The sequence below is a fragment of the Streptopelia decaocto genome, assembly GCF_964273445.1.
Source record: "Streptopelia decaocto genome assembly, chromosome: 1".
In the NCBI taxonomy this organism is placed as follows: Eukaryota; Metazoa; Chordata; class Aves; order Columbiformes; family Columbidae; genus Streptopelia; species Streptopelia decaocto.
Genome location: NC_138663.1, coordinates 113,932,285 through 113,952,137, shown reverse-complemented (window position 1 = coordinate 113,952,137; position 19,853 = coordinate 113,932,285). Strand labels below are relative to the sequence as shown.

Genomic DNA, 19,853 nt, shown 5'->3' with positions numbered 1-19,853 from the left:
GCGAGTCAGTTGCCACTGTGCCAAGGGGAGAAACCTCTGGGCGTGCGATGTGTCCGTGCAAGCCGTGTAGAGAGCCTGTGTCCCGAACGGCGACTGACCTTTGTTCTTTTGCGGTGAAGAGGCGGGGAGCGTCGGTGGCAGAGCAGATAGGCGAGGACGTGGCTGCCCGGCTTTGCCGGCGCTGTCCTCCCGTGTCGATGCAGGATTATTACACAACCCGGATTAACGTGCGGAGATGTCGCTCCCCTAATGGTCTTAACCGCATCTAGCGGGACGGATTTCAGAGACGCGTGTGCAGCAGGCAGTCCTCGAGAGGGATTTCTGGCTCGGCGGCCGAGGATACGTGGCTCTGGTCGCCTGAGGGTCCCTCTCGGATGTGACCGGAGAGCGGAGGCAAAGGTGTCACAGAGCTGTTGGCAGTGAAGGATTTTTGGATAAACTTTTTGGATAAGCTGTGTGCTGTCCTCCTCGGCACGCGAATCCCCAGAGAAACGCTGATGGTGATGAGCTGTTAGTGAGGTTACAGCAAATGTCTCTCCCCTCCTTTTTATTTTTCCGCGCAGATGATCTGAGCGAGCGGCGCTCGGCATCCCTGTGCCAAGTTCTCTTGCAGATAGAGACAGAATTAATCTGCGGCGGGTCGCTTTCGGTGGTGGCAGACTGGAATTAGTTTGCTGTTTCCTGCAAGCCCCAAAGAATTAAGACCATCACCCCCCTCTCTACAGCCTGCTACTTCCTCTGACCCCGCAAAAGCTTCTCCGGGAATTGGTCAGGATGTGCCTGCCTTTTCTCAGGCCAGACAGTCTAAGGAGCAGGAAAGCTTGTCCCAATCTAGCAACTCTTCAGTCACTCCATGGTGTGTAGTTGCTGGGATGGCTGGAGACACGAAGGCTGTAAACAGTGGGAGTGTGGTGGAGAGAGCCCTTACCTGATCTCTTTGGGGAAAACAAGCGTATAAGTATAATGTTTCCTTATGTAAGGGGGAAAAATAGTAGATTGCATTAAAAATGTAAAATGAAATCCGATAGAGGCATTTCTGAAGTGATATTTAAAACGTGGCTGGTCCAGTATCTTTTGTTCTGTGTGAAACAGGACTGCCAGTGCTGTCATTATGGTTATAGGGTACAGCTGTTGGGTAGCATCTTCATGCCAGATGTGCAAGCTCGGGGTGTTGCCAGATTTGTTCTGGTTTGGGGGACACTGGCAATTAGAGACACAGTTGTTGTAAGCTGAGATACCTGTTTTCTGGAATATGTGATCATTGCTGGCCAAAAGGCGTGTGACAAACTGTGTTTTAAAGTCTTGAAGGGAGCAGGTGTTGGCCAGCCGGCCTTGTGGAGAGGAGCACTGCCAAATAACAGAATGGCCCGAGCATCCCGCTTGCCTGGAAGAAGTCAGCTTTTGATTTGATTTTCTTGGCCAAACATCTTCTGCTGTTTTATAAAGCAGCCCTGCAGGCAGCTTCCCAAGCAGCGTAAAAATGATGATGTGGTGTCTTCTGGTGCTTGCATGTATGTCCAGAGCCCTAGGTACTTCTTGGGGCCATATCTAAGTTGTGGTGAAGAAAAATCTCATCAGAGAGGTTTTCCCCCCTGCCTTCAGCCTTCCATTGCTGACAAGAGGTGTGTCAAGAACAGTGATGAAACCAGAGGTGTTGGCAGAGGTAGGAAGGTGCTCCCAGGATAAGGTGGGGTGCACCTGGGCTGCCCCTGGGGGCTGCCAGTGTCTGGATGCTGGTGTGGTGGGTCTTGGAGGGGATATGAGGGGAGAGGGGCCTGCAAGGGAGCAATGCCTGCCCTGGTGAGGAGGAAGAGCAGAAGTTGATGGCCGGGCTGTATGTGGGAGGAGACTGAGTAAGGATGGGGAGGAAAGGGGAATGGAGTCCAGGTAGGAAACCAGCAGATGTGTTTGCAGGAAGGGAAGTGGGAGAAGGAGGAGAAAGAGGAAGCCGTGGGGAAGTAAGAGGGAGCATAGAGCCAGTTTGCCAAACAAGTGGCAGATGTGCAGAAAGAGTATATTGGTCAGTCAGGAGGGCTAAAATGCATGGGAAAACAACTTGTTTGTGAGAATTGTAAATAAGAAGCTGATGTCTCGGCTAGTTTAGTTAAACCCCAGAAAAAAAACCCTGTTCAATATGATGATAAAGTGCCATTTTAGGTCAAGCATCCCTTTAAAATTACTTAAGCTGTCTCTAAATTTAGAGAGAACATTATTAGAGAGGGGGACCTGAAGTTAGGGCAAGCATAACAACATGGGTGTGTTTGTGGGGAGTTTGTCAGACTAGTTTCTAGTAAGCTTTTCAAAGCTCAACTAGTCACTGCTCCTGGAAATACTCCCTGAAAAAAGCGAGGTCTCTTTTGAAAGGGGGTGACAGAGATCATGTGAGGTAGAGTGACTGGCTGGTTACTTAAAGTGAGGAAGCCTTTTTATAACCTTGGATTCAAGTAGTGCTTTTTGCAAAATATCACAGCTATTCTTAGTGGTATTACCGTCTATGTGTGTGCGTGCTCCGTATCCCATTTATATCTACAGAAGGAGGGACAAACGCTTTTAAGTCAGACTCTGCAATTCGATGTGAGAAGTTAGGGAAGGATAGAAATTAGTGAAAGACTAATATTTTATTATCATCATAAGGTATTTCTGCAAAGAAAGTCATTGCAAAGTGAAGCCTGGATTACTACCTACCATGATTTTGGGGAGTGAGGTTGCTTTCTAAAAAGGGTCTGTGCTTTCGATATCAAAAGATGTTTCTTTATTTAAAAAAAGCATATTGTGATGTTTCTATGGCTGTAAGTATTGTGAATGTTGTTCTTCTTAAATTGGCGTAAAAACCCCACGAAATACTGTGCTTTTGGGGGGTGCTGTGCTAGGAGAAAACTGCTGCCTTAGGCTGGCCAGAGACTTGTTCTGAAGTAAGATTTTCTGTTTATTTGCATGCCTCATAAACCATAAGTCATGGTGAAGATGACATTGAAGAGACCAGAGAGCATAACTTTCTCACAATGAATTGTTTTGTATTTATTAGGCCTTGTGGTGTTTGTTTGTTTTTTATTTTTAGGTAACTTTACTAGTACAGAAAACAACCAAGGTCACTTTCTTGAAACTCCTGAGGAAAAAGATCTCTCAAATGAGCAATGTTATTTAGAGAGACATTCTATATATGAAAAAGCAGAAGACCAGCCAACAGACGATATTGGCCAACATCCATGTCCACGTCTGGACAGGAAGCGTAAACACTCTGGTGAGAGAGTGCAAAATGATGGCAGCCAAAATGAAAACTTTGTGGATGAACTGCAGGATGAACTTGTATCAAAAGCAAAAAAGAAGAAGAACTCCAAAGGTAAGACAGCATTTTGCTTTGGTCTCTCTCAAGGAATGTCTTGTGAAAGGAACGTCCCTTTGCCTTAATGTGTTTCCATTTTTGAACTTGATAGTTACTAATGTGAGCACTGTCATTTCACTTAAAATTATATATATGTATATATATGTATGTATATATATGTGTATATATATATGTATATATAAAAATCTTGGCATATAAGGGTAAAGCACTAGTCGTTGGACACTGTAGCCACAGCAGTGCAAGTTACTGTAGTGCATGTAACCCTTAATGAGCAAACCTTTAAAATGTGGTGGTAAAGCTGAGACTATATGCCCCGAAAGTGAAATGTAGCTTTTGTTTTAAGTTGAGGGGGCTTTTTGATTAATTTTTAGTTATTTTTCCATTAGATGACTGGCCTGAGAGGGAAATGACAAACAATTCCTCTAACCACTTAGAAGAGCCCAATTGTAATGAGGTGACCAACCTGAAGGTGTGCATTGAATTAACAGGGCTCCATCCCAAAAAGCAGCGTCACCTGCAGCATCTTAGGGAACTATGGGAGCAGCAGGTGTCACCAGAGAGATCCCCGTCCGGCAAGTTGGGCCGGCAAAGCAGGAAAGATTTAGCTGAGGCTGTTCAGCCAGAGGCCACTGCAAAGGTCAAAGACTTCACAGAAGAAAGGCACACCAAGAAAAGGTCAGAGGCCAAAAGCAATAGAAGTTGGTCTGAAGAGTCCCTCAAAACAAGTGACAATGAACAAGGTATGCAGAGACTACTAGGGAAAACAGCCGGCTTTAGCATTTACAGTGACGCATGCTGCCACCGATGTTAAGGAATTGTCTAGAGCTTTTTTTAAATTTTTTTTTTAATTATATTTCTGTAGATGTCCATTTGTATAAGGACTGACACCTCTTTAAGAATTGCACTGTAGCTTGTATTTGGCAGACAAGAAAACGTGTTCATGTATGTGTGTGTAACTTTGTGTTTGTGCATGTGTGTGTGTGTGTTTTGGCTTTAAATACTCTTTCATGGATAATGTGAAGATGAAGTTAATGTCTCTAGAGGAGAGCTGGGGGGGCATACAACGCGGGCATGCTTCTGGGCGAGGGAGGGAGCAAAGAGACTGCTAGTTGGCATAAGAGTGTTTAACCACACATAGCATTTGAGGGGCTGTGACCCTCTGAAACAGCACCAGTGCAGCTAGCAGCTCTTGATCTTGGGAACCCAACGCCTCCAGCACCCTCAGCACTTCTGGGTTTCCCTGTCTTTCCCAGGGCATATGCGCAAGAGCAAGGCTCATCCTCCTCTCAAAGATCATGCCTTGCTGCTTCGCCACGGGCATGTCCTATAAACCCTTGTGCTCTGCTCCCCACCCCCTTGGCAGAGCTCTTCCCAGTGTCTGTTTTCTAAGGGGTCACTTCCTCAAAGCACATCAGCTTTCCTTGACTTGTTTCTGGCTGCTTCTTTCCCCCTCACTCTGCTTCCTCCTTTTCCCTCCCTCTCCCTCTTTTCTACTCAGTTCCTATCCTGGGGAAGAACCCATGGAGGCAATCTGCCAAATTTTCCTTCAGATGGACGGGACAGTCTTCTGTCCCCACTGTCCTCAGCCCCCAGGCGTGTTGTCTGCTCTGCTGCTTTTCCCCTTCCCTGTGACATTTTCTGTCGTAGCTTGGTTGGAGGACGGGTGGGGAACGGCAGCACGCAGCCCACATGGCTGATCCCCCCTCGTACATCCCCTGCATCTCGTTGTGCATCCCCGTCTCTCCTGGGCACAGCAGGCAGCCCTGGTCTCCTCGTTCAGCTTTTCAGGTAAAAGGTTGCAAATACTTCTGTTTCCTTCCTTCCTCTCCTCCTTTTACTCCTCCAAGTCCTCTGCCTGGACTGGCTGTTTCTGGGAGAGGGAGCTCTGAGTTGGACATTTGGGCTCCTTCCTCCTTCACAGACCTGGAAGCTTCATCGGACTGGTAGACATTCACCCTCCAGCTGGCCTAACCTGTAGTTTAGCTGAGAACCCCTCAAAAGAGAGAAGAAGAATGAGGGGAGTGGATCTTCTTGTCCCATGACATGGAAAGGACTCAGTCCAGGTCGTCCTACACCGGTGAGAGTTTTCCTGGGTAGCATTTCCAAAATGGTAACAGGCAAAAGTATCAGCTTCCCTTCTGTCCTAAAGCTCCTCACCGGTCTTTCCCCCTTTATCTGAGGGCAGAAAACCCCAAACTTTGATGCTTATTGTTGGGGAAGGTTCTCCAAAAGGATCTGTGGAGATCAAAACTTAGTTTAAAAGGAGCTTTGACTCTTCCTCCCTTGCTTCATGTGCTGCTTGGTGTGCATGGTATCAGCTCAAACATCCCTGCCCATCACCTGCTCCCCTTTATACTTTCAGAAAGAGAAACCTTGTAAAGATTAAAAGAGGGTCGCTAACAAGAAACCACATTGTGTAAGGATGCTCTAGCTTTCCCCTGCAATGCCTCCCATGGCAGCGACAGGTTTCTCTAGCACATGACCTTGGAAAAGAAAAAGAAGTGGCTCCTGATTTATGCACCCTTCCCAAAGGCATTCAGATTCAGTTGCCCCATGGCTATGAAAAACCTCTTGGGTTTTGAAACCACTATAATACCGTAAACCTGACTAGATTGTGCCTTGCTGTTCATTGGGCAAAGGCACTGGAGATTGTTCAGATCACTTTGCTCCTGCTCCTCCAGCCCGGTTGAAGTGTAAACCTGTAAATCTCGCACTAGGACGAGGACATTTTTCCTGTTTGGTGTGACAGAGCATCCTCAGTATGGCAGTCACAGGGGGATGGAAACTTGCAGCTTGTCTTTCTTGCTCAGGACTAGTCTTCAAACTTTTGCTAATCAAGCAGATGTTGTGAATATGAGAATATACCCTGTTGCTGACAGCTTTTTTTTTTCTCTGGGCCTGGGAACAGCTGTTCTTGGTACCCAAGCACTGCCTGTGAATTGTCAGTCTGCTGCTGGAAAGCTGGTTGTATCCCAAGAAGGTCGAGGTCTGCCCCTGGACCCTTGAAGCCTTAGTCTAACAGCAGGATGGTTTGCCACCTTTGTCTGCAAATCTCTGGGAAGATGATGGGTGCTGACTTCTGGGCTGGTTTCTCCAGTTGTGTTCAAGCTGGGATTTTAGTGTAGGAGGAGTCATGTGTTGCACTGCAAGACACCACTGGCCTGTCACCCCTCTGTCCCCTGGTGACCAAGCAGTGGCTGCTGGAAGTGTCACCCCAGTGACTCTTCCAGCTGCTGCCTCCTTGCAGCCTCACTTGCAGGTCAGAACCACGAAAGCCAGGATGTGGCTTGCCCAAAACAATTTCAGGGCCCTGCCTCATCCCTCTCACAAGGTGACGTTGCTCATGCCAGCTCTCTGGGGTGCAGCAGGTCCGTGAATGTGGAGATGCCTGCAACCTCAGGGCACCGTGCCACTCCCCCAGGCCCATGGCTGAGGCAGGAGCCGCGGTCTCTGCTGGGGTCCCGGCTCAGCAATCACCTCCCGGTACTGCCGGCGGCGTGGTAGCCGGCTCTTCCGATGGTCCCCCAGGGACTTGCAGTCGCTCAGGCGGCACAAGGAGAAAACCTGGCGGTCCTATTAATCACCATGCTGCTTGGGCAGCACGGAAACAAAAGCTGACGAAGAGAGGAGCCGGGAGGATCTCTCCCAGTGAGAAAGCCGCTGCCTGCCCCTCGGAGCCACCACGGGTTGCAGGCAGCGTGGCGGCCGCTGGCTTGGCAGGCAGGAGGAGGCAGCTGCCGGGGCGGGAGCCGAACAAGCCGGCGTTCAGGTGACGCGGCGGCAGCTGCTTTTCTGTGCAGAACGTTTCTGCAGCCCGCTCCTGCGGGAAGGGAGGCAGGTCCTGCTCTGAGTCAGACGTGCCACAACCCACATCAGTTGGAGGCCTGGGGTTTTGTTTTTGGTTTTTGGTTAAGTAGGTTTTTTTCATGGATATTTGGGGATATTCCTGCCCACTCTTGTGGCTTCTCCCTTCACATACGTAGTTGTCAGAAAGATGGGGTGGGATTCCAGGATTAACCGCTTGCCTTTTTTCTGCCAGTGTATCTTGTGTTTTGCAGGCTGATGCTCGGCTTTTTCTGGATAGCACTGACCTCTTGCGATGTTATTGATCCTGAAACTCCTGGGCATAGCGTTGCTACTCTCCATGTCTTAGCTGCAGCACCCGTTTAGCCTGGTGCCTGCTGTCACTGCTGTGGAGGGTCGAAGTGGAGCACAGAGTTCACGTGGAGCTTGCAGGCTGGAGTACCCATTTTTTGTGGTGATTGAACTGCTTTTATTGCCTCAGCATCCCTGCATGGGAAAGCCTGCAGTTCTTTGAGACAGGCTCCTCTTCCTGTGTTTTTTTCCTCCATCCTTTAGGTATTTCTGTCCTTCACCAGACTTGCGGGGCTTTTTTTCTTTCTATTCTTGTTTTCCTACGTGCAGCAGTTTCTTACTTCCTTCGTAACCTCATCGCTGCTGCTTTCCATCTTCGCAGTTTTTTTAGTAATTGTTTAAGGAGATAATGATAAGACTTACGTATTGGAATAAGGCTTTCATGTGCTACTCCAATTAGGTTAGTTGGGAACAGGAGAATTAAATGCTCTTTGCTTCATACTGTCTGCAGAGTTGGAAAGACAGCCTTGCATCCGTAGGCTCAGCCTACGACTAGGCAGCTTTCTTCAGGATTGCGATGCCTAAAAAACTTACTGGATTTTTGCTGAACAATCTGCACATCGTGTGTCCCGTAAATTCCCTGACATCTGCTTGGCAAGCCATGGTATGCATCTTTTTCTAGGAAGCAGCTCGAAAGAACTGAGGGATTTCTGTTTTCATCTTTAATCTAGAAAGCCTTCTGCAACTTACTTTCACAGATCTATTTAAAGGAAGACAAAAGTGTGAAGCTGCCCACCAAGAGGATTCTAGATTTTATTTTCTTTTTTACCGACTGTCTCTGGATCGAGTTTCTTTAAATAATGATCTCTCTGAGCAGCATTCAGCCTTATTGCTCCCGTCATAGCTTCTATTCTGAAAGTAGCATCACTTCAGAGACTTCTCAGAGCAAAGGAGCCTCTTTCAAGTGCGTGGGGATTTTTCCGTACCTTCCCTCAGTGGCGTGGCATTGTTTGGCTGAAGTGTCCCTTCCTTTCCAGCAACCTTTAATTCATTTTTCTGCAGAGGAGTTGGTTCTGAGGTCACCTCAACTCTCTTCCCAAGGGAAATTCAGACTATAAAAAGTCAACTTTCCTGTCCTTGTTTTGTTGTAAACCTGCTTGCGCTCTTGGAAAAAAAAGTAGCCGTGCTTTTTGCAAGTGGCCCAGAACGTGGGATCCAGCTTGTTACAGCTAACCCGGGGATGCTGCAGTGGGGGGCAGAGCACTGGTCTTAGTTGCCTGATGTCCTAGGGCTTTCTCATCTCACAGAAAGAGTCACTTTGGGTCAGAGTCCTCGGCAAAAACACAGCTGATAGCTTTTCCTGCAAAACCCCTGCACTTTTTGATTGAGGGTTTGCACAGGGCTTCTGTAGGGACGGCTGCTTGAGTAGCCTTTCCTCTCTTGGTTTGCTTTTCAAGCAGAAACACCGCTAAGGAGTTGCTCCCCATCTTATTGCCATCTTAGGGCTAAACTCACCATTCCCCCTGTGCTGTCCCACGAAGTCCTCATCCATGCCCTGGCCTCTCTTGCCTTCCCCTCCTCCCCCATCCTCCCTGTATCTGCCCTGCCACTACACAGAGCCAAAGGCGGGCGAGCCCGGCTGGGCCCAGGCTGCTGGAGGAGTTGGTTCCCTGTCAGATAAAGCAGTTCCAGGTAAGGAGGCGAGTTTTTTTGACCTGGCGAGGTGGTGCGGCAGCGGCTTTCCGCTCCACCTGCAGCAGCCCTGCACTGGCACGGCGCGGCTCAGCACCCCACGGCCTTCGCCCTGCCCTGGCACCTGGCACCGGGCATCTCATTTAGAGACTTTTTTTTGATCAGCGTTACAACTGTTAACGTAACGTTATAACTGGCAAGATGCTATTTACGATTTGAACGCGGAACGCTTAAAATATTAATGATTTGAAAATGTAATTGGTAGATCTCTTAAGCAGTCGAGGAGCTTGTGTTAAGTGCTAGCAATGTGTTTTCCTTTTAACACACCATGCAACGTGTAATGCCTTTCCTTCCCATTTAGGCTTGCCCGTATTCCCAGTGTCTCCGCACATGAAGAGCCTTTCATCCACCAATGCAAACAGCAAAAGGCAGGCTCAGCCAAGCTGTACTCCAGCCTCGAGGTTGGCTGCCAAACAGCAGAAAATTAAAGAAAGCCGGAAGACAGATGGGCTGTACACAGACGAAGAGGAGGATTTCCAACATGCATCTCTGCTGCAGAAATACAGCGAGTGTGAGAAGCCATCAGGGAAACGTCAGTGTAAAACAAAACACTTGGCACTGCAGGAGAGGAGAAGGAGGTCATCTCTGACAGGGGATGACACCACAGATATCGAAAATGCTGAAGATAAGGTATCTTTATTTAGACTTAATTGTCCACCAGCCTCTCAGAAGGCAGCGCCAGCCTGCTTAAAACTGATGCGCTGTCATGCATGCAGGGTAGCGGGGATTGCATTCAAATTCATCTGTGGATGCTTTGCACATTTTGTATTTGCTTCTCTTAACCCGACTTAAAGGCACTATTGCAGGGGGTTAGACATCTTGCATTTAAAAGCTGTAACAGGTCTTTCTTAAAAAATGTAATATCAGGAGGAAAGTATAATTCTTTGTCAGCAAAATATAATCCCGTGGCTGTATTGTAAAAATGAGGATAAAAACCCCCTCACAATAATGGTTTTGACAGGTCACGGTAGCAAGAAAAGTCAGGAAGCGACCAGAGCCTGCTTCAGACTGCGACTCCTCACCAGCCAAGGCGTACGAGCAGAAGGTGTACGATCGCCTGCAGCAGACTCCCGCGTTGCTCCCCGCCTCGCAGCCCTCGCAGCTGCCGATTGCAAGCCCTCCTCAGGACACCACCCCGAGCCGGCCCATGCCGCCCGAAGCCCGGAGGCTTATTGTCAATAAGAACGCAGGGGAAACACTGCTGCAGCGAGCGGCGCGCCTGGGCTATGAGGTAAGGGTCTCTCACTGCCCTGCGTGAGGTTGAAACCCTCTTTTCCAGTTTGAGAGTTGGAGAATTTGCCAAGTGGCAGCTTTGAGGTTGGTGGGTGAAATTTGCGAGCCCCCTTTCCCTGCTGCATTCCCTTTCCCGGTGCGTGGGTCTGGAGGCAGGTCCCTGCGGGAACGGGTCCCCGCGGTTGGCAGGGATGTAGCGTGCGCAGCATCCTGTGTGAATGAGCCAAGGGTAAAGTTTTATTGGGAACCCTTGCTTCTGTTTAAATATAAGCCATCTGCAAACAGACCGGGTGGTTTTTTTTGTTTGTTTGTTTTTTTAAAGTAGTCTTTATAGTGATCTTTAATGAGCTGTGCAATTTTTGCTTCTGTTATTTGTGAAGAGTATGTAGTTTAGGAGAAGGGTTTTATTTTTTTGTTCTTCTCTCCAAGGATTATCTAGGATGTGACACAGGATGTAGCGCTTGGAGTGTCCTCATGCATGATCAGATGCATCGTAGGAGCACTCTGCATGCTTTATGCTTGGAGTCTGGAGATGCTCAGTGTAGCTGGAACAATATTGTCTAATGAAACAGCACCCCTGTTGCTACAAAAATCAGAAACCAATGAATCCTCTAGCTCTGCTGTTTTGAAGCATGCTTTTATTGGAGAAATAGGGGCATGTAGGTGTGAGAATCATTGTTGCTCAACTTCACGTCTCGCAAAGAAGTGTTTTATCGCAGGGAGTGATTGTTGCTTTTGACACAGCTGCAGGGTTTGCCTTGGTGGAGAGAGGACCTTGCACCTCAGAGCTGGGCTTGAAGCCCTCCCTGGAAGGTGGCATCAGCCCAGGTCCTGGTGGGACCTGCCCAGCCTCAGGGATTTGTGGAAACCTCGAAATGCTGTTTGCATAGCTGGACACCTTTGTATGGAGAGAGGCCTTCTCCAGCTCTGAAAGACAGGGTTTGTTGGAAAGGTTTTGTTTACCCTAGACAGAGGCTTCTTCTAACCCAGGGCACTTCAGCTCTAGTCAGGAGGAGAAGTGGTTGTTGCAATGTTGCTATGGTAATCTCCATCATTTAAATTATTTAATTTCCTACGGACCTAAAATTTCCCGTGGATCCAAAATCAAAATGTGCTGTAGCACGTGCTCCAAGCTATCGGAGTGTATTTTCTTCCTGCACAGCAGCATCTGTTAGGGCGAGTACCGCTCACACATAGCAGGCTGCCGTGGGTGCACTTTGCCTTGTGCACCTGGAACGCTCCACTGAGCACAGCTCAATGGGAGCAGCTCCAAAACTTAGTGATGGACTGAGGTCTTGCTCAAGCAGGGGCCGAGGGCTCTCTGTTTGCTTTGCTGATAGCAGCTTTGCTGATCTGCGGTGTTGGCCACTAGCAGGCTAGTTGCAGAAGCCTGGGGATGCCTGTGCTCACCAAGGTGGGGGTCCTGGGGCCATGGGTTAACCTTGTGTGTTCACCATGCCTTCCCATCATCAACTAATCTGGGATTTTGATTTTCTGACTTGAATTCACCCAGAAGTTCAAGTGAACACCATGTTTTTAATAGGCTTAAATATTCCATTCGTTTGACTTGATTGTTTTGCCGGCATTGACAGTGCAGCAGCAAGTCCTGTTGTTGGCAGAGGGGGAGAGCCTGGTCTGTGTGCCTGAGCCACTGTCAGCATCTGGCATCAGCTGTGTCTTTCAAGGACTAGAGCAGTGGGTGGCTGCACCACCCATTTGGGGTTTCATTTGGCCTGTGGTGAGCTGTGGTAGTTCCGTTAGCTGTGGAAGTTCTGTAGCTGTGGTGTTTTTCTTGCTAGTGACCAGAGTACTGCAGTTATAAGAAAGCTGAATTTCCTTTGTCTCCAGAAAAACTAGAGTGGTCAAGAAGTTACAGATTCCTCTATTTAAAAAAGAAAAGAAGGAAAAGCTCAGTGGCTCAGGCTAATTTGCTGGTTTGTGACCTGTGACAGCTGCACACATCTGTTTTCTGCCATCCCCGTTATCGGGGCAGCAACCTTTGGTGGCTGCAATGTGATGGTCGGGGGCCGATGCTGAAGTGGGAGTGCTGGATGCTCACAGGCATGTGGGGGCTTCTCACAGCTGCTGCGGTGGCAGTGGGCAGCCTTGTGGCCCCTCACCAGCCCAGCGGCAGAGGAGGCAAATGAGTCTGTGCCGCTAGGGCTGTGGTTTGCAGAGGGATGCCAAGTGCTGGTACAGGACTCGGAGCTGGAAGTAGCTGGCACCACACAGCACCACCGAGCCCTGATGGCAGCAGGGATGCTGTTTTGGGGCAGAGCAGCACCAGCAGCTCTGCTCGGAGACTGAGTGAGCTTGTGCCTGCCCTTGGCAGCCTGCCTGCCTTTCAGCAAGGATGCCTGGCGCCCATGCAGAGATCCCACCCCAAACCCAGAAGTAGCACCGGCACCTTTGGCTTGCAAAGGTGCTGGTGAGCTGTACATATTGTTCCTGGACCTGTGGGGAGCCCACATGCTCAGGTGCCTCTGCCTCACTCTCAGTTGCCCAGTATGGATGTGCCCCAGACAGTTGCGGGAAGAAGGACACAAGCAGTTATGATTTTTCGTGTAAAAGCTGACGTGAGAGTGAGATATGGAAGGACAAATGCGCCTTGTGAATAGTCAGATAAATTGCAGGGCTGCAGTCAACAAGGCTACTTAAAGACAGTGTGGCAAATGGTGTTTGGTTCTGGAAATCCATACGGTCTGAGCAAAACCCTGCTGAAGCTGGTGGGAAGCTTTGCCTTTTCTTTGCTGGCCAGGCCGTGCTTCATCAGGATGTTAGCAACCCATCACAGTGTACAGCCGCTCTTGAATCCATTCTGTTTTCCCCATTTGAAACAAATGACTTGAGATAATAGTAGCCTTAAAACTGTAATTTACTTTTTGTGAAAGGGGAATTATAGGGAGCGTAAAGTCTTTTTGGGAAAAAAATTACAAAAGGCTTGCGTAATGAATTTGATGGGAGAGGAAACACTGGCTGTCTTTGTGCCTCTTGTTGCTTTTTGGTGTGTGTCTGGACTTGGAAAGTTCTTTGGTGAATTTGGGATTCAATCCTGCCTGGAAAGGCACTGAAATTAGAGGTATGCGTGGTGTGTAGTAGGGATGCAGGAAGACATGGATTATCCAGGCAGGGGGAGAGAGTTTGCCCTGAGGATACCTCACATGAGGGTCTGGCCCTGGGTGGCACTGCTGCAAGAGCTCCTGAGCATCCTCCTGCTCTTGCATAGCTCCCGTGGGGCTCCCGCACTCTGCCTGGGAACTGGCATCACTTCTGGGGTTTGGCACGGCGCTGCAGGGAAGCTTTTGGGTTTAGGTTATAGCGCCTTGTCTGAGGGCCATGTTTTGGGGTTGGATGGAGGGGAGTAATGCTTCTTGTTGGCAGCATGCATGCCCAGGGCATGGGAGATGCGTGGGGGGATGCTGCCCCCTTCCCTTGGGAGAGGAGCAGGAGCCACCTCAGAGCATGGGTTGCAGAGACTAAAGCGAAGAGCACCGCTTTGGAGATGAGGATGCACCTTTTAACGTGGCTGTTCGCAACGTGGCTAACAACCTGCCGGCTGCGCGGCAGCGGCACAGATCTTGGCTGTTGACGTGCTAGCTTGGACTCTTTGGATTAACTACTGCGAGTGATTTTCAGACTGCTGGTTTAAATAGAGCGCCTGAACAGACATTAAATTGCCCCATGGCACTTTCACAGCCGTTTTCTAATGTTAGCAAAGGATGCTTGTGAAACCAAAAGTGTGTTTGTGGCACCACATGTTCCTGTATTAGGCAGTGATGGCTAATTTTTTTGTAAATTGAATAAATCATGTTAAAAAAAAGTTAATGAGGCATTTAATTAATTAACGATGTAGGGTTTTATGGTCTTTATGGTTACATTTTGTGGTTAATGACATTATTCTTATAGCCTCTTAACACAGAATTGCCCAACAAAATGAGCCTTTTTGTCCAGTAGTAGGTATTCCACCCTAGGATGAGCCTTTCCTTCTGACAAAAATAGATGAAAGGTCTTTTATTTTGAGTTGCAGAATCTATTTTAAACGGTAACTGCATGCTAAAAGTGGAGCTGAACACGGCAGCCGCTTCTGCTACCTATATCCATCTGCTAATTTGCTTGGCGTGGTGGTCTGGTTTTGAAGGAAAATTCGTACCTCTGGGGTATAATTTTGCACAGCCCTTTCTCATGTGCTTGAGCGAGTGCAGGGTAAAGAGCATAGTTTCTAGGCGGACTTTTATCCTTTAAGAGCCCCTGTTTGGTGAGAGGCAGGAGTGTGGGGATCCCAGGTTAAACTGGTGGGTGCATCGGGGGTAGGGGGTGGACCGCTGTGTCCCAGCGGCCGGTGAGGGGGATGCTCTGGTGCCTGGGACGGGCACCTCATTACCTCTCTGCTTTAGCCTGCTTAGTGAGGGCCTGCTAAAAGAGCAGCTTCGTGCTGTATCCTGGTTACCAGCTCTCAGGTCAGGTGTACCCAGAACACAGATTATTATGGGCTTTCCGGTAGATTTTGAAACGGGAAGAATAAATGCGTCGCACTCGGCAGTTGTTTTATTCTTTTCTTTTGGCAAAGCAAACACTCGCCCCCTTCATGCCGCATCCCACTTTGCGAGGATGTTGCTCCGCTTTCGAGAGGAGCAAATGCAAATTTAATGGCTTGCCGCTAATCTGGGAATGCAGAGGCTATTTTATACGTGCAGCATCACTTAGAAATGTGTTTTGGTGTTTTTTTTGTTGTTGTTGTGTTTTTTTTGCTTTTGCTTCTGGGACAAATCGAGGAAGACTCACAGCATCCTAAATTTTTGGTTGAGTGATGGAGCAGTCATTGTTTCAAGGCCACCCGACAGCGTAGAGCTGAGTCTGGCCTAGCCTCTCGACCGTGGTATATTTGACTGCAAGATGAATTGTGTTAAATTCACATGGCTTCCCACGGTGCTGGGCTCATTATTGGAACCTGGCGCCTGGCTTTAGTTCTGCATGCAGAAAAACAGGGTGGGTGAAAATGGGATTTCCCCAATCCTGATAGAGTTGGGCTTTTTATTTTTGTTTGTTTGCTGATAGCAAACCGTCCTTTGTGTGTCTTAAATGTGTTTTGTTTCGGGTCATGCGCTTTTTCTTTTCAAAATCAAACTGACATCGGCTGTGCTGCTGTTGTGCTTGTGGAATTTTCTGCTAAAAAATGCAGATGTAAGAGTAAAAACCTTCCTGCTAGCTTTATGTGTGTAAGTTTTGAGAAGCGTAAAGCTCTGAGTTTTGTCGGTGAAATTTGCACATTCGCCCTCTGCGATGATTCCTGACTTTGGGGACTGCAGGGAGCGCTCTGCAGAACGCGGGGCTCTCCGTGCTGCTTCGCATAAGCTACTCTGCTCGTGGGAAGCTGTGGTCTCTGCTGTGTCTCCTGTAGAAACACGACTTTCAGTGGCCCCCCTTTTTCTTTTCCTTTTGACTGACTTATCTCAAAGAGGATAACTAAGGCATATTGTAGGGATTTCGTGGTTTTGCCTTTTTATCTCCCTTTTCCTTCAAGAAATCTCCGCAGCAAGAAATAACTCGGACGTTTCTCTTTTTCCTCCTTTTTCCAGGAAGTGGTTCTGTATTGCTTGGAAAGCAAGGTGTGTGATGTGAATCATCGTGACAACGCGGGTTACTGTGCCCTGCACGAAGCCTGCGCCAGGGGCTGGCTGAGCATCGTGCGGCATCTCCTCGAGTACGGGGCTGACGTCAACTGCAGCGCTCAGGATGGAACCAGGTTAGCAGCACCCCCACCCCAGCACTGGAAGGGGTCACCAACACTTTTCTCTTTTTCTTCTGGGAGTTTTCATAAGTTTTTCGGGTTTTTTTGTTTGTTTGATTTGGTTTGGTTTTCGTTTTAAGAGTTTGTGAAATTTCCAGCTGCAGGACAGGAAGGAGTGATAGAAACTTGAAGGTGCAGCCCTGCTCATTGTTCGCTCCAAGTCCTTTGAGTTGTGCCGAAAGAGTGGTCTTTGCCTTGTTGGCAGGGTTAAGAGCACTTCAGGCGTTTGTGGCAGTTGGGTGTGCAAGTGCTTTATACGCTATATAAGAATGTTGTTTTGCTGAACTGTTTAACTATCTGCTCATTTTATATTTTGAATTTTTTTTTTTTAATCCCGAATTAGCCTTTTTTAGTTTCACGGTGTAGTAGAGGTGCTTAGTTTTTGTGCTTGCAGAATAGATGGTGAGCTTTTCTTTCTTGCTTTGTGGAGACAGAAATGCTGCTCTGCCCGTTTTTTAAGCTGCTTGTGCATCTCCTAAAGTACCTCTTTGACCGCCTCTGCAGGGCTGACCTTGGGGTAACTTGTCCTCAGCATATGCAGAACATTATCCAGTCTATGCATTTTGGGGACAGGTCACTTTGTATTCTGTGAAGCTCCTGTGGCTTGTTATCTTAAATGGTGTATCACACTCATTATCACCATCCAAATAGCCGAGGAGGTAAAATTAGCATAACTAAGAGTCTGCCTCTTTTGTTTCTAAGCTCTTTATTTATTAACTTGGGAAGGGGGGAGTCAGGAAGACAAAAGTCCCAAGAGGGCTGGTTAGGATGGTCCATTAGAAGTTCGTGATGGTCAGTCGTTACCGGCCCATCGTGGCCCAAAGGGAACATCTCTGGAGGAACACTGAAACTCTGGCTGGATTGTCAGATTCCTTCTCCCTCCCCACTTTGTAAGAATTCTCAGCTCTCTAGGCTGCAAAACAGCCTCGTGTTTTCTGCTGCCTCCAGCTTTAATGTGTGACCCATGCAACAGTGGCAAGTTGCCATAAAAAGAATTCTATATTTTTTTGGTCCTACTTGCTGGAATAACCTTTATAGAAAATTAACCCCAGGAAGTTTCTGACCAGTCTTAATCACCTGCCAGTTCCGAGTCCACCTTTGATTTCTATTCACAGACGAAGCTGATTTTTCAAGAAAGAAACTTGGCTTCCCTACCCTGAGAAGTTGTTTTTGGGAAAATGCATTTTAGAAATTAACATAATAATGATCTGATCCTAAATGGTAATGTTAGAACTCAGCTATTGGTTTCCCTTTCTTTTGTGATGGCAGACTTATTTTATGTTTGAAAAGTTGCTCAACAGACAGCGTGAATCCAAGGTGCATCTAAGGTATAGATGGGAGACGGTCTAGCTGCCCTGATTTGGGCAGGACAGAGAGCTTTTTGATAGGGCCAGACTTCTCTGTTTCTGTAGAGCAAATCATTACATGCATAAGGTAAATCCCTTTTCTCTCTTGAAGCCTCAGTAAATTTTTCTTCTTTAAGTTTTAGGAGGAAAGAAATGTCAGTCTTCCTCAGCTGTGTTGCTTTTTACATACAAATTCCTGGACACATTCACCCCTTTGAAAAAATATTAAAAGTCTTAAAAGCAAAAAAACCCAAACAAACCCACCATCAGAAGCTTCTCCCCCTCCCCTGCTTTTTTAATTAGTTGAATATGCCTTATTGCCCCCTCCACCACCCCACAATCCCACTAGCCAAAGATATTTTTGGTTGTGCTGAAAGCTCTGAAGTCTCTGGACAGTAGCAGTGGATGTGTTTAGTTCTGTTCAGCCAGTTATAGTAAATCCACATCGTGGAGTGATATAACTGCATGGGCTGTGATGTACCTGCATTCGCTGCGTTTGATCGTGTGGCAGCCTGGGGTGACACTTGGATGCCAGCCGCCTGAAGCTTCAGTTTGCATTACTTGCTGCCTGCCACTTCTGTGGTCAGCTTTTTGGAGGATGGTCTTTGAAAAGTTGTGACAGGTGAAGGTATGGCTTCAGTGTGCACGAAATGTCCATATGAACATGAAGGCTATAGGAAGTTCTGCAAAGTCAGTGTGTCTCGTAAGTCCTGTCTGAAGTGCTGCAGGTGCTCCCATCGATGTGGTGGTTTTGCATCCATGTGTAAGTTTTGAAAGTGAGGCAAAGACCTGAGCCTCTTGGTTTGATGTTGGCTTTTATGTACTTGCAGCCCATCTGTCATCTGAGTTCAGTCGATAAGATCGGCTCTCAGCCTCTGGTTCCTGATTACTATCAGAAATCTTCACGAGGCCAAAACCAAACTGAGCACCAGACTGTAGTGGCAGGGCAAGGAGAGAATGGTATTTGGAGGGTGTAGGTACGGTGGAGTTCTTCCCTTTACCCTCAGCTCGGTGCTGGGGCTCTGCCTGCATGCCTGCGGTGCACAGTGTCCCTCTGGCTGTCCTATTTGCAGCACATCTGGCCGGGCTAAGTGCGGGGGTCTGATATGTTTTTCCCCTAAAACTATGCTGATGGTGGTGGCTCTCCAAATGCAGCCCTGCAGACCGTGAATACACAAGTACTCTGCTGCTTGAATTAGTGGCTAATCAAAGATTATCGTAGAACTGGGCGAGATCTTTAAGACCCGTCTCAGAGGTGCCACAGTCACTAAAGGCTCTTAATCGTCTTACCTATAAATAATAATAGACTGTGCTTAAGAGGTGAGTGCTTTCCTTCCCTGACAGGACCCCAGTAAGTGCAGTAGCTCAACAAGAGGTGGTTTGATGACCAGTGCCTGCTGTTTGCAAGGATGGTTGCTGCTGTATTTGTCCTCATCCTTGTTCTCCTCTTGCCTCCACATCATGCCCTAGCTGAACCAGCGCTGCTTTAAGAACAAAGCCGCAGGCCAAAAATACAGGCATCTCCTGCCTGTTAGCGAGGCCTCTTCGTTGCTTCAGAGCCCGCTCGCTAGATTCGCTCTCCGCAGCCAGTTTTGCGTTATCCTTCTCGCTGGCTGCTGATGAGCTCAGCCTTTTTTATTTTTTCCCTGGGAGGACCATGCCAAGATGGCTCTCTCCCTGCGTCCTTTCAGCTGGTCTTGGCACAGCGGTACCCTCCAGCAGCTAATTGCATTAAAGGAGAGGCAGCCGGTGTAGCTGCCCTCCTGCAACTTGTGTCTTGCCTCTTCCGTGGGGCAGCATTGCATAATAGAGTAGATGGAAGTAAAAATAAAACGCCAAGATACGGTATTGCTCGGTGAGTTACGAGACCTCTTATTGCAGTGAGGAAGATTCTGATAGTGCCTGAAAGGCTGAGAGCAAACCCTGGCTGGTCTAAATAGTTTATAATTTTGGTGGTGGAATGATAAGCCCCCAGTGAAATGTTTTCCTAACTCCAGTAGCGGTAAAAATAGTAGGAAGAATTCGACAGTACACGAGAGAGGGTTGAGATGTGTGTCTCCGGTAGGATATTGCAGATCTCGAATGTCCCCAGATCCTTCTGGGGCCTTTTGAAGGGTTTGTTTTAGAAACGAGCTCTGCTACTGTTAACTGTACCATTAGGGATAGAGAGTGTTTATTTCCTCAATGCTCAGGGCGGAAAAGATTATATGGGCAAAGCAGCCCAGGAGAGGACTCCCAGGGATCTTTTTTTCACATCTGAAAATGTTGCTGAATCCAGTAGTTACTTTTGCATCCT

At 47.9% G+C, this 19,853-nt stretch overlaps 1 protein-coding gene across 6 annotated transcripts in view; it reads left to right on the top strand.

Moving 5' to 3' along the window:
* BCOR (BCL6 corepressor) overlaps positions 1-19,853 on the top strand; it is an 82,065-nt gene that overhangs the window by 54,375 nt on the left and 7,837 nt on the right. For 4 of the 6 annotated variants that reach the window (XM_082073586.1, XM_082073588.1, XM_082073585.1 and 1 more), the window contains 5 exons: positions 3,059-3,340; positions 3,730-4,083; positions 9,492-9,820; positions 10,152-10,421; positions 16,000-16,166. In XM_082073586.1, the coding sequence (XP_081929712.1) occupies positions 3,059-3,340; positions 3,730-4,083; positions 9,492-9,820; positions 10,152-10,421; positions 16,000-16,166 (1,402 nt within the window). The remainder of the gene's footprint in view (positions 1-3,058; positions 3,341-3,729; positions 4,084-9,491; positions 9,821-10,151; positions 10,422-15,999; positions 16,167-19,853) is intronic. The other 2 variants (XM_082073589.1, XM_082073590.1) reach the window with 2 other exon arrangements.